This window comes from Podarcis bocagei, assembly GCF_964188305.1.
Source record: "Podarcis bocagei genome assembly, chromosome: 16".
Lineage (NCBI taxonomy): Eukaryota > Metazoa > Chordata > Lepidosauria > Squamata > Lacertidae > Podarcis > Podarcis bocagei.
This window is the reverse complement of record NC_138142.1, coordinates 3,805,262-3,819,875: the sequence shown is the minus strand read 5'-3', so window position 1 is coordinate 3,819,875 and position 14,614 is coordinate 3,805,262. Positions and strand designations below refer to the sequence as shown.

Sequence of the window (14,614 nt, the reverse complement as noted above, 5' to 3'; positions counted from 1 at the left end):
CTGACTGATCAGGGCCTGTATAATCCTTGCCGATGAGTCTCAACATTTCCTTATGCTTCTTTCTTTGCATTACAGTACTGCACGTTTAAGCTCAGCAACCTTTTCTGGCAGTACCAGCGTTAGTTACTGACATTTGCCAAGCTGCCCTGTGGTTGTCAGCAAACATGTCCACTAGACATTACAAACTAGAACTCTATATTTCAGTGGTGGTTTTCACAGAAGAGTCCTACAGAACATTATTCTACCCACCTATGTGCCCTCCACATTGTAATACTCACTGTAGCATATGATGTAGTTTTTGCAAATCCCTCGGTGTAGATGTTTCACATACCAACCTGAGAAAGGAGCATTGGCTCACGTACTGTGAATGGGTTGGCATAATGAGACATTCACAATTATATCCTAATATTGGAATGGGCTGTCACCACACATACAGCTTCAGGTTTGGGTATACATCTCCATGCTGGGTATGCTTCCCCTTTGCACCCCTGCCTTCTTGGTGTTTTATTTCTCTTGGTTAGCGATCCTACTAATTGAGCTGAAAACTGAAAGTGCAACTAGAGGGAGGATAGCCAATATAGATTAAGTGATGTACCTTTGTCAAATTAGAGAACACAACCCTCAACATGGATGTCTCGGGTCGATCCAGAATCCCTGTGATTCAGTTTTTGTATCCAATAAGTGATGTGTTATCCATGTTCTTAAGTCAGTCACCATGTCTACTATTTGAGGCATTTCTGGTGAGCTAGAAGGCAGCCTAGCCAGGCTAATGGATGGTGCCCTGCCATCTCAGCTCTCCTGCTACGTCCAGAATGTTGTACAGTCACCCTTCTTTTCAATATTATAATGATTCTTTGAGATATATACTTTTTATCTTTGTTTTACTTGATTACAGCTGGTCACCTGGCAAAGTGATTCTGCTTTTTCCTTAGAGTTGACTGGATGCTGATGTACCAAGGTATGATGGTTCTGGCTGCCAATCAGGTGTGGTGGACCTGGGAAGTAGAAGACGTCTTCCGAAAAGTGAAGAAGGGAGAAAAACAGGCAATGAAAAACTTCGCCAAGAAAATGCACTTCCAAATTGACTCACTAGTAACCCGAATCACCAAACCACTAAGCAAAAATGACAGGAAAAAATACAATACCGTTCTCATAATTGATGTCCATGCACGGGATATAGTTGATATATTTGTAAGAGACAGGTAATTGCAGGGTCCAGATTAGTAAGATTGCTCTGTTTAATAAAAGTAATGAAACCATTCTTGAGGTCCCTTCTGTGCTTCCAATTTCCCCTTTTCCTCCTCCATCCTGTCTGCCTTTCTAACTTCTCTTGATACCATTTGCTGACCTCTTTTGACTTTTGATGTTGTATGTTTCATGGAAGCCTGGAACCTCTGTCTCCCTCTCTCTCTAGCATCATGGAAGCTCGTGAGTTTGAGTGGGAAAGTCAGCTGCGTTTTTATTGGGACCGAGAACCAGATGAACTCAATGTGCGCCAGTGCACTGGTGCCTTTTCTTATGGCTATGAATATATGGGCTTAAATGGGAGACTGGTCATCACACCACTCACAGACCGGATATATCTAACACTCACACAGGTAAACCGATAAAGGGGCTTTTCATTTAGCTTAGGTTCTTAAGTGCTGTTGAAAACAATGGAAGGTAAGTTTGGAATGTATATTCAAAGCCATGCTGTTTTTATTGTAATTATTTGTATGGTTTTAATAGATGAGAGAGAAAGTTTTAATTCTTTCAATGTTTAAGTGTTTTTTAATTATTGTTTTTTCTATGTTTTTAACAGTTCTTCATTTTAGCTGTAAGCCACCTTGAGTCCTGTCAGGGAAAAAGACAGGGTATAAATAATAAGTATATAATAAGAATAAGAATATTCTGCCTATACTGTATACAACTTTCCTTCAGTTAGCGTCTTGGCTTTGAACAAAGGATCTATTCATGCATGGATGGAAGTGTCATTGATGCAGGATTCTGGTCCCTTAGCTAATGATTCAAGCTCAGAATATGGGATTGGTAATAGGGGAGCTTCTATGTGGCCTCCCTGGCTTTCCCAGTCTCTCTCTGGCTGCAGCAGGGGTGGCTGTGGTGACGGAGGCTGGTGAGTGCTAGGCTGGGGGGGGGGGCAGCTCTGCTGTTCTGTCTGCTCAGCTGCAGAGACTTCCAGACCTCTGAGCTCTGCTGGATTGCTGCCAGGTGATTCCAGTCCTGGTGGGGCTGAGATTGTTGGGGAAGGGGGTTGGGGGCTCTGCACAGCCCTTGTGACTTTCGCCTTGGGTGCTGCTGGCTCCCCCCCCTGCTTGCAGCAGCGGTGGCCTTGTTGGCGGTGCGGGGACAGGCCAGAGGACCCTGTTGATATTGGCCAACAGGAGTCCTACTGAAAGCAATTTGAAACAGGAGTTGGTTGCTCATTGTGTGTACACTCATCTCACTTTCACTTCTGATAAACTGGTTCTGCAGTTTTTTGTGTTACAGTGGTACCTCGAGTTAAGTACTTAATTCATTCCGGAGGTCTTTTCTTAACCTGAAACTGTTCTTAACCTGAAGCACCACTTTAGCTAATGGGGCCTCCCGCTGCTGCCACGCTGCTGGAGCACAATTTCTGTTCTCATCCTGAAGCAAAGTTCTTAACCTGAAGCACTATTTCTGGGTTAGCGGAGCCTGTAACCTGAAGCGTATGTAATCCGAGGTACCACTGTATTTTCAAAATCTTCCAAACCTGTTTGATTGAGGGTACTGCAGGGGAAAATAACTATGCATGCACACCATAAAGAGTGCAAATCTTTTAACTCATTTTCAGTTCTCTTCAAGACAATTGTCTTTCTCCAGTCATTCATTACTAGAGACTGGAGAATCTAGCACTCATTGCAATGGCAAAGTAGATTTTCTCCTTCTTTGCCTCACTTTTCTGTGTCTTTTCCTCCAAAGGCCTTGTCCATGTATTTGGGTGGAGCACCTGCAGGTCCAGCAGGAACTGGAAAGACTGAAACAACTAAAGATCTTGCCAAAGCGTTGGGCTTGCTTTGTGTAGTAACTAATTGTGGAGAAGGCATGGATTTCAAGGTAGGAATATCCCCTCTGCATTCCTGTACTGCTCTCTTCTTAATGACAGAAAACCACTTCCATGCCCTCCAATTTGGCTGGGACAATCACAATCACGGAAACACATGAACAATCACAGATTTCTAACTTCACCCTGGATGTCCTGAATTTCTTTTGACTCTACACTTTTTGTCTCTAGGATCACTTGACTACCTTTTTATATCTCTAGGGTCACTTTTCTATTTCTATGAACTCTAAGAGTCTACAGAGTCCACAGTGAAAAATAAAACTGGCAACATCTTTGGGGTGGGAGAGGGAAGTCCCCCCAGTGTGGCTACCAAGCGCCCACAGGGAGAAGAGAGTCCTCCCCAGCTTAGGCTACCTGTGCTTTGAGCCTAGCGGCTGCAAAGCAACCACCTTCCACCTCCAGCCACTCAAGGACAAAGTGTGCTCTGTGTCCTTGCTTGTCTGGATAAGTCCCTCTCCAAAAGCCATCAAGGCAGTGGTGGCTGCTTTGGGACAGGGTTCGTTGTTGGCTTGAAAGAGTTGAGAGAAATTTCCCCCCTTCTTCCATTTACCATGTGCGGGACTCCTATAAACAAACTCCTTCCCAGCAGCACAAACCCAGCCTTCAGCTACCACATAGTGGATCAGCATCCCTCAGGCTCCAGGACAAGCCGTTCTTTGTCCCTTTATTTATTAAACTTGCACTTAATTGGTAATTCAGTTTAAATTAGCTGCTTGTGCTTCTGCCCTCTTGTAACTTCCCCGCCTGGGGCTGGAGGCATGCACACCTGCCTGGAGCTCGCTGGGCTCAGGAGGGAGGGAGGGAGGGAGCACCATCCCATGCAACAGTGGGGCTTACTTCAGAGTAAGCGAGCAGGGCCATGCTTCCCCTGGCTGCACTCTGCAGGCAGCACTGAAGGAAGCCTGGAGGTGAAGCCTCAGCCTCAACCATGGGATGGAACTGGGGTGGAACTTCTTCAGGGTGCCTAAGACCTCAAATATCTGTCATGTGACTGTGGCTCTCCTGGGTAAGAGAAATCTTAAGTCTGGATGCCTTTTTCACTCTGAACCAGAAAGGACTTTCATGATCAATGGCTGCCATTCAGTTTTAATGCTTCTTCATCTTTTGCATTCTAGGCAGTGGGTAAGATTTTCTCCGGTCTTGCCCAATGTGGCGCGTGGGGTTGCTTCGATGAATTTAATCGGATTGATGCCTCCGTGCTTTCAGTCATCTCTTCACAGATTCAAACCATCAGAAATGCTCTGATGAACCAGCTGAAAACATTTCAGGTAAAGAGGCAGGGAAGATGATTTTGTGCATAAAGGGTTGGATTAGTTTTCAGGTGCACTAATATGTACATGCATGTAAGTTTGGGAAATGATGATCCTTTAGTCCATTTCTTTCTCTTACGTATCTGTCTGAACTTCAATTAGGCTTATGTTTCAGTTTGAAGGGCAAGAAATTTCTCTGGATCCGCGAATGGGCATTTTCATCACCATGAATCCTGGCTACGCAGGCCGTACTGAGCTCCCTGAATCCGTTAAGGCTCTTTTCAGACCTGTAGTAGTAATTGTGCCAGATCTCCAACAAATCTGTGAAATCATGCTGTTTTCTGAAGGTTTTCTTTTGGCAAAGGTAGGTCAGTGCCTTCACAAAGAGCTGGTTCATTCATAATGCTTATTACATATCTGTAGTGTTTTGTGAATGTTGTTAGCCAATTTGAGGCTTTTCAAAACTGGGAATATTATGTATATGTATATTGCAAGTTTCACTTAAGGTGTTGAACCTATAGTGGTTCATTCACACACGTGATTCATGTAGTTATGTTCATGTATGAACAAAGTCCACATGGGGAGCTTCAGGGCTTTTTTATTTAAAAAACCCACACATTTATATGTTCATGCTGCATTTTGTCTTCAAGACCCTGGCCAAGAAGATGACAGTGCTCTACAAACTAGCAAGGGAACAACTTTCAAAACAGCATCACTATGATTTTGGGCTTCGGGCTCTGAAGTCAGTACTGGTGATGGCAGGGGAATTGAAGAGAGGCTCACCGGATCTAAATGAGGTAAGCCTATCCTAATCCATTATCCTGGCATCCTGGAAAATAGAGAATCTGGGGGCTTATTCACATGACCCCATGACTATGGGCTAGTCCCTATTAGTGGGGCAGGAGAGCTGAAAAAAAAATTCACATCTGGCAACCAATGTGCCATTTGGGTTCCCGATAGTACATAGGTAGACAAGTCTAAAAAGCCCAGGACACAAATTTTTACGGCCCTCTAGCGCTATATCATAAAACCATAGAATTGTAGAGTTGGAAGGGACCCCCAAATGTCATCTTGTCCAGCCCCTGCAAATATGACCATAAAACCTTCATCCCCCCTTATTTGATTTAACAACATCAAACATGAAAGAAAACAAAATACTCAGAGTGTACTTCATGTTTCAGAGAGAGAAACACCCCTCCCACTGTATGTCTCATGTCACTGTCACTAAAGAAAAAAATCATAAACAAACTATCTCATCTGGGCCTGTGTTACATATAATTGAGTGCAAGACGTTTCAGTCTTAGTCACAAATGTACTATGTGAACAATATAGAGAAAATGGTGTGTGCCCACCCTAGCTGTGTTCCAATATTTTATTTTTCGATGATATATATATATTTTAGGGGCATAATCCTGGTGTTTATTTTGCTCTAGTAAGCTTAGTTTGGTCAGAATCAAGTATAAATTTCCACAGGTAATGCAAAATATATTACTTCTGTTGAATGAACCACCATAGCTGCTAGAGGTGGGCATTGCCTTCAAGCCAATTGGGGCATGGGCATGTGGGCATTGGACTGGATCTTTAGCCACATGGGCACTCCATTAAGGGCGTCCGGGAGGTTGACTCTGCCAGGAGTCCACACAGGGACTGATGGGCCAAAACACCTCTCCCAATGGCGGGCCTGTGCGGGATTGTGGCACCCAATAAATGTTGGGGGTGACTCCCAGCACAGGGCTGACCCCCTGGGTTCCTATCAGTCAGCGTGTAGGCTGCCTGATGTCAGATACATGCGCGTAGCCAAACCTACTCTTACCTGTAATCAATAAAGTTGTGGCCTAATTCAACTCAGTACCATTCTCCTGTGTTCATTTCCTTGGTCTCCTGTGGCTGTGGATGTTATGCATCTGGGGCAGCAAAAGTAGCCTGGTGCAAGTGCTTGGCCAGAAGCTGTTGGCCTTTTATTTATTCAGGCAATTTCTAACGCACTTTGTGAAATACCATCTCAGAGCAAGGTGTAATTTCAAATAAATCATAATACACACTGAAACAATAATTTATCATAAAAACAAATATGTGCTACGATATAGCAATAAAATAATAATAATAAACCCAGATAGTCAGGCAAGGGCACAAACCCACAAATGAAGCAATTCAGCCACAGGCCTGGATGAATAAAATAGTTTTAAACTGGCACTGAAAAGCCATCAAAGTCAGTCTAGTGTGAAGGAAGGGCATTCGACATTCAACATTCGACATGCATATATCAAGAATGCCCTCTGATAGGTTGCTGCAGAGTGAATACTTGGCAGAAAGATACACATGGGAGAATCCTAAGCTGTATAGGGCTTTGTAAGGGTGGTTGGAGGATGTGTGGCGGCTAACAGATTGAGGTTGAATCCTGACAAGACAGAAGTACTGCCCTACGTTCCACAGGGTAGGTGCAACTATTGGGAAGGCCCTCTGCCTGGTTCCCTGTAACCTCACTCCTCAAAGCGAGGGAACCACCAGAAGGCCCTTGGAGGTGGATCTCAGTACCCAGGCTGAACAATGGTGATGGAGATCTTCCTTCAGGTACATAGGACCAATGCCGCTTAGGATCTTAAAGGTCAGCACCAACACTTTGAATTGTGCTAGGAAACATACTGGAACCAGTGTAGATCTTTTAGGACTGGTTTTATATGGTATTGGCAGTCACTCCCAGTCACCAGTCTAGTTGCCGCATTCTGGATTAGTTGTAGTTTCTGAGTCACCTTCAAAGGTAGCCCCATTTGCAGTAGTCCAAGCGGGAGATAACTAGAGCATGCACCACTCTGGTGAGACAGTCCGCGGGCAGGTAGGGTCTCAACCTGTGTACCAGATGAGGCTGTTTGACAGCTGCCCTGGACACAGAATTGACCTGTGTCTCCATGGATAGCTGTGAGTTCAAAATGATTCCCAGACTGTGCACCTGGTCCTGCGCACAGTTACTCCATTCAGGACCAGGGAGCCCCCCATATTCACCCGCCCCTTGTCCCTCCAAAAAAGTACTTCTGTCTTGTTTCAGCCTCAAACCTTTAACTGTTATGTGGTGAAAGGCAGTAGCTATTTGAGGGAGCTACTAAATTGGGGGCAGGGTGCTCAAGAAAACCTATTTTGCTCACTAAACATGTTAATTGCTTTTTACAACCACCATCACCCTAGGATGTGGTCCTGATGAGAGCTCTGCGAGACATGAATCTCCCAAAATTTGTTTTTGAAGATGTTCCTCTTTTTCTTGGCCTCATCTCTGACCTGTTTCCTGGACTTGATTGCCCTCGAGTACGCTACCCTAATTTTAATGATGCTGTTGAGCAAGTGTTGGCTGAAGGAGGCTACGTTGTTCTGCCAATTCAGGTATGAAAAAGAAACACAGAAAAATGGAAAGTATCATAAATGCCAGGCCACATTTTGGGGAGCCTGTATAAAAGGCAAGCTTAAAGCCTGGCTCTGCTGCAGTAAGGTCTTCCATCCAGTCCATAAGTAGCAATAATAATCCTTTTAGGTGGCGGAAGACACTTCTTTCCATCATCTATTCAGATTATGATGACTTGGAATTTTCTTTTCTTTCTTTTACTTTCAACCTGGGGTATTTGGGTTATATCTTTTGACTTAAATTCTCCTAAAATGGAATTTTGTTGATTTATACAGTACTGTTAGAAAAAAAGGCTAATAGTGAGTTTAGCTGATGTATGCTCTATGAGGCCTTTTAATGGTTTTTTATCAGGTGGATAAAGTTGTCCAAATGTATGAAACTATGTTGACTCGTCATACTACAATGGTGGTGGGGCCAACAGGAGGCGGCAAGTCTGTGGTTATCAATACCTTGTGCCAGGCTCAGACAAAGTGAGTACAGATTATGAATACAGGTAGATAACTTGGTAATACTTGTTGCTATCCGTTCAAAAGAGCAAGAGGATGAGAATCCACTTCCTCGCTTCCTCCACTTTCATGGGCATAGCCAGGGGGTGAGAAAGGCAGCTTCGCCTCCCTAAATCAAGTAAATAAATAAAAATACTCAACCAGAAAGTAGAAACAATCAAGATATTTGAAATTGAAATACTTGCTGAGGTCAGTCACTTGGATGATGTTGTGGTGCATTCTAGCAACGCAATTGGCAACCCCATCGAGCAATAGGTGTGGCTTCCTTGAACTGACCAATTGTGTCAGTTGCTGAGGGAAAACAGTGAGGAGGGCTACTGCATTTAAGCTCTGCTTATGAGCTTTCCAGGGATATCTGGTAGCCACTGTGGAAAGCAGGATCAAGCTTTGATTTACTTTGATCTGATTCAGCAGGGCACCTCATGTTTTTATTGGGTACGAATTGTGAAGTGTTTGTATACAGGAGTTGCTTTGGCAAGTTCTACTGCAATGTGTTTTTCTTCTTAACTGCACCTCTGATGTCCATTTAGGCTGTCATTGGTGACCAAACTTTACACGCTGAACCCCAAAGCCATGAGTGTTATTGAGCTTTACGGAATCCTAGACCCCACCACACGAGACTGGACTGATGGAGTTTTGTCCAACATCTTTAGGGAAATCAATAAACCCACAGATAAAAAAGAGAGAAGGTAATTTCTTAAGGGTTAGACCAATATTTGTATTTGTGTTTAAACTGCAGTATTAAGTTTTGTAACCAAACAAACATAAGAGAAAAATGACAGATTGTAGATAAATTACAAGAGAATAAATGCAAGGCCAAGAGCACATTGTAATGTTATCATCAGGACAACAACAGAGAAGGGAAAACTAAAGAGAATCAGATTCAAAGAAATGCAGACAATACAATCAGCTTTTGGGGGAAAAGAGATAACATGGGATCATTGTGGGGTCATTAATAAAGTACTTGGCTGGATACCTATATCAAAAGAGCAGAGCTAAACATACTCTCCAGCAAGTGAGAGCCCCCAGCAGAGTTTTAAAACACAGAATCATGCATCACCCTGAAGTGTGAGGAATATAGGCCGTTAGACCTTTTAAATATCCTGTTCTAGTCACTTAACACTGCTTCCCACACCATTAATAAGTTTGAATACTTTACTTAACTCCTAAGATATGATTCATGCATTATTCCATACAGCTGCAAGAAAAACGCAGGTAGTATTCTGTATTTTGGGTTTACAAAATACAGAAACATATTTCTGAGCACACAAACAACTTGTAGAGAGCAAGCTCAGACACGTCCTATCTTGGTGAGTTCACAAGTTGAAAGAGAATGAACAAAGGAGGAAGCTTAACTTCCTTCCAGGTGAGGGGCATGGCCTAGCTGACTCTAGGAATGCAATTCTATTACCTTAACCACTTCATGCAAGCCGTATTCTTGCTAGCTATATTTGACTGCAATTTCCCACACAGCCAAAATCAGTTATTCACAAATCAGCATGAGTTTGAGGTAGAATAAAATTGTTTTCCTTGTCAGAAGTGAATGCAATGATATGATATCATATTTCTCCAAATTTGTCTGGCTCTTTTGCTTTTCTCAATTTTTTCATTTTATGTGCTCATTTTCCCATCAAAGCAATTGATCAGCTTTTTGGTATACTTTCCAGTATTTTGTTAAATTTAATCTAGCAACCATCAGTAAGATTATCAGCTCTTTAAACATAATTTTTCCTATCCAGTACTTTTCAACCAATGCTCCGTGGAATCTTTGGGTTGAGTGAGCTTTCCGTCAGGGGTTCTATGAAATTTTGGTTAAATTATTTGTTTTCATGTTTTGTTTTGTTTTGTTTAATGCTTCTTGGGGGGGGGGGGAGTTGGACTTCACAGGATATTGTTCCATTACTGGAATTATTTACTAGGGGGAAAGGATTGCAAACCTCTGGGTTAGACATTACACGTGCGGGTCCTTAATAGTTTCAGATTTGTTTTGCTATAATTTCCCCTCATTTCCCCAATAACCTTCCTGCAATCCAGTGAAAGTACACAGATCAAAATGAATTAGAATAGAAGTGTTTTGGGGATGTGTCATTATATAAGTGCCTTTCTTTAATCTTTGTATACAGGTACATTTTATTTGATGGAGATGTGGATGCCCTCTGGGTAGAAAACATGAATTCTGTGATGGATGATAACAAGTTGTTGACTTTGGCAAATGGGGAACGAATCAGACTCCAAGCCCATTGTGCCCTTTTATTTGAGGTAAGGAAGTCACTTCTGAAGTTTTGAAACAACAGATACTGATGGCCAGACATTTCATTAAATATAACGGCTCAAGTGACCAGTTATCCATCCATTTTGGTCTTGGGAGGTGGTGGTGTTTCTCCATTTTTATCGTATTTATTTATTTTACTGTTTTCTTACTCTTACACTCAGCTTTTCTTCTGAATTGCGCAGAGTGGGTTACATGTGGGTCTAGGCAGTCCTATATCCAAGTTCATTAGGGCCAAACTTGCTTCACTTCAGAAATAGAATGCAGCATGCCAGCTTCCATTTTGTGGTGGAGGTTCTCCAGGCACGAGGCCACTCCTCCAACCAGTTTCCAGTAAATGTGCTTCCTTCCTAGGTTGGAGACTTACAGTATGCTTCACCGGCGACGGTATCACGCTGTGGGATGGTCTTTGTGGACCCCAAGAACTTGAGATACAAACCTTATTGGGAGAAATGGACAAACCAGAGAAGCAAGGTAGAAAATGTCTCCTCAGACTCTTCACTTGGAAGCATTTGTTGTAAATCACCAGTTACTGGTTTCCCAGTATATCCAGACAAGCTAATTTTCATGTGAGGTTTCCAGACAAACTGAGTTCTCTGGTTGGGGTGCAGGATTTGGGAGGGTGTCCCAGGGGCCACAGGATATATCAGATACCCCTGTCCAGCTCTGGAGATGGAGTTCCAGCACTGGAGAAGAAAATCCTAAGTTGGATTCCCCCCTCCTTGCTGCTGCTGAATCCTCTGATACACAGGCCTAGCCACTGCTGGTGCTCTGATGTTGGTAGAGCTCAAAGGAGATATAATTATAAATAATAAGAATGGATCACAGGGTGGTTTGCAATATAAAAACACAAACACACATAACATGGTAACAAACAAAAACAGTACCCTGCACTGCACAGTTTAAAAGGGCACAGATGGCTTAATTAGCCGGGGAGAAGAGAAATGTTTCTGCCTGGTGCCTAAAGATATGCAATGAAGGTGCTAGGTGAGCCTCACTGGGGCGACCATTCCACAAGTGTGGAGCCACAGCAGAAAAGGCCTGTTCTCATGTTGCCACCTTCCAGACCTCTTGTAGAGGAGACACAGGGTCTCTGGGTCAGGGTTTGGGTCAGATATGCCCAGGGAGGACCAAAAAACAGCTGGGATCCAAACGACCCACAGCCATCCCAGTCCCCTGACATGCTCCCATACCAGGAAAAGAATTACACACTTGGGTGTGTATTATTCTCCGGTCAGTGAGAGGAAGACATCTAGACATGGGTTGTCTCCATAACTACTTAGGACAGGCAGGGTCACATGATGCAGCTTTGAGAAGGATCCAGCCCAGTTCATTTGCTATCTTGCCTTGGTCACAGCAGCTGTACTTGTCTCTCTGCATTTCACACTCTGCAATGTTTTTACTGATTTTTCTCTCCCAGCTCGATCACTCTTTCTCCTTCTTCTCTTTGAAAAACAACAAAAGCACTCACTTTTTCCTCACAGGTTTCCTTCCCTTCTCCCTGCAACCTTGAATCAGGAATGACTAAGCCTCCATGGCCTTGAGCAACATTATTAGTTTCTGGATATGTGTAAATATGGCATTTTGGACTGCTTTTTCCTTAGGATGCTAAGACTGTTCTTACTCATGTCAATCAATATTATTGCAGTTGATTATCCTTGTAATGGGACGCGGGTGGCGCTGTGGGTAAAACCTCAGCGCCTAGGGCTTGCCGATCGCATGGTCGGCAGTTCGAATCCCCGCGGCGGGGTGAGCTCCCGTCTTTCGGTCCCAGCTCCTTCCCACCTAGCAGTTTGAAAGCACCCCTAAGTGCAAGCAGATAAATAGGAACCGCTTTATAGTGGGAAGGTAAACGGCGTTTCCGTGTGCTGCGCTGGTGCCGGCTCGCCAGAGCAGCTTCATCACGCTGGCCACGTGACCCGGAAGTGTCTCTGGACAGCGCTGGCCCCCCGGCCTCTTAAGTGAGATGGGCGCACAACCCTAGAGTCGGACACGACTGGCCCGTATGGGCAGGGGTACCTTTACCTTTACCTATCCTTGTAATAGATGTGGAAGTCTTTTTTGAGGTAGTGCATTGAGGAAGTCTCTGCTGTTCTCTTCTCTGCTCCTACAGTTGTGCTTCTGATGATATCCTGTGTTGGTCTCATCAAGAAAGGGACTGGAATTGGGGTCGGGGTGGTTGTATATCGTATTCCTTGACTCTGTGAACATTTCGTGCTTTTGGACACTAGATGGTGTTGGGGCCTACCTAGCAGACTGGTCCCATCTAAAAGATGTTTTTATTGGACAACATACAGGGGTTATCAAACTTTTTCAGCAGGGGGCCGGTCCACTGTCCCTCAGACCTTGTGGGGGGCCAGACTATATTTTTTTGGGGGGGGGGAATGAATGAATTCCTATACCCTACAAACAACCCAGAGATATATTTTAAATAAAAGGACACATTCTACTCATGCAAAAACACACTGATTCCCGGACCGTCTGCGGACTGGATTTAGAAGGCGATTGGGCCGGATCTGGGCCTTAGTTTGCCTACCCATGGACAACAATGTTCCTTTCTGATAGCAGAATTGAAAAAACTGCCTGTCCAGCTACAATATTGGAACATGTAGATAGGTTGACTGAACCTATCTACAGAGGTTCTGAGAGGTTGACAGAAAAGTGGAAATCTCCCACATGAAGAGCTTCCTTGAGTAATTCACTGGAGCACCTTTCAATTTTTATTTTTATTTTAAATCTCATTACTTTGGACGTTTTAGGAGAACTCACAACATAACTGTCAACTTTTCCCTTTTCTTGTGAGGAATCCTATTCGGAATATGGGAATTTCCCTTAAAAAAAGGGAGACGTTGACAGCTATGACTCACAATGTGATGTGAAGTCATGGCTTATTAGCAACTGCCAACAACAAAGAAATGGGGCAGGGAAATCCACAATTTAGGGAATTTCATTAGGTGCCATGAGGGCCTGGTGGCAAATTCTAGATAGATAGTTAAGATTTGGTTGGAAACCACCCTATCCTATTCCAGTCCTGTGTCCTCCACGGCGTTTGGGCTTTCCTGCTCTTACTTCTGACTTACAAGAGCAGGTGTGTTGTGCCCTCCCTTCCATGGATTAGATCTTGTTATTTAGAAGAGGTTGATCCACAATCACAAGAGGGGAAGAGTATATCCCTCTGTACAGGAAGATACAAATAAAATGGATACATTAGAATTACTTTGTTTTGATTTTGTTCCTCAGCAAGAAAAACAACTCTTAGATAGATTATTTGCCAAATATGTACCCTACCTGATTGAAATGATCGTAGAAGGAATTGTCGATGGACGGCAAGGGGAGAAATTAAAGACCATTCTTCCACAGACAGATCTCAATATGGTAAGAAATACCGGCTTTGCAAATTAATATAAACATTTACAATGGAGGTTCTTCAAGCAGTGAACAGTGCAATAAACTTTTCAAACTTCAGGCATATGTCTAAGGAGAATTTAGTAGAACTACCCTTCCCGTCCCCTTTTCTGGACTAGAGTAAGATTTGGAGAGATTTGTATAGACTGAATTTGAAATTTTACGGAAGATTCCAAGACATGGTTTGATCAACAATGAGAAATAGCTCAGCTCCATTTATGACATTTGCTCCGAGCATCACAGTTTACTGCACTTAAGTATTAGGGCTCTTGACTAATTAAATGAATATTAGTTGTCTAATCAAATGAGTTTTGATTGAATACCTGATAAATTAAATGTGCACAAATGTGCATTGGACTAAAACAATAGTTTTTGAACAAAATGTATAAGGGGTAAGATTTTTTTTATTTATAAGACTGTTTACGTATTATAATCAGGGTGATGTATATCAGCATAAAAACCTTTAAAAGCAGTGCAAACCACTCAATAAAAAACTGGCTACTCAATGAAGTTTTAAACAACTGTATCAGCCTATTGGCATTAAAGACTTTAAGAGATGATTGAAAGTCAGAAGCAAGGATACCTGCTGAATCTCTCCTGAAAGAATTTTCTATAGCATGGGACCAACATCATTAAATGCCTGATTTCTTGTTGAGGCCATTGTGGCCTCTGTGATACTGGGCACAACCAACAGTGCTGCTCTAGATAATC

General features: G+C 43.1%; 1 protein-coding gene across 2 annotated transcripts in view; it reads left to right on the top strand.

The window, feature by feature from the left end:
• DNAH10 (dynein axonemal heavy chain 10) overlaps nucleotides 1–14,614 on the top strand; it is a 126,070-nt gene that overhangs the window by 55,967 nt on the left and 55,489 nt on the right. For both annotated transcript variants that reach the window (XM_081174416.1, XM_081174417.1), the window contains 12 exons: nucleotides 933–1,202; nucleotides 1,415–1,598; nucleotides 2,941–3,075; nucleotides 4,198–4,350; nucleotides 4,508–4,696; nucleotides 4,983–5,129; nucleotides 7,513–7,704; nucleotides 8,075–8,193; nucleotides 8,760–8,918; nucleotides 10,353–10,488; nucleotides 10,853–10,972; nucleotides 13,739–13,873. In XM_081174416.1, coding sequence (XP_081030542.1) covers nucleotides 933–1,202; nucleotides 1,415–1,598; nucleotides 2,941–3,075; nucleotides 4,198–4,350; nucleotides 4,508–4,696; nucleotides 4,983–5,129; nucleotides 7,513–7,704; nucleotides 8,075–8,193; nucleotides 8,760–8,918; nucleotides 10,353–10,488; nucleotides 10,853–10,972; nucleotides 13,739–13,873 — 1,939 coding nt within the window. The remainder of the gene's footprint in view (nucleotides 1–932; nucleotides 1,203–1,414; nucleotides 1,599–2,940; nucleotides 3,076–4,197; nucleotides 4,351–4,507; nucleotides 4,697–4,982; nucleotides 5,130–7,512; nucleotides 7,705–8,074; nucleotides 8,194–8,759; nucleotides 8,919–10,352; nucleotides 10,489–10,852; nucleotides 10,973–13,738; nucleotides 13,874–14,614) is intronic.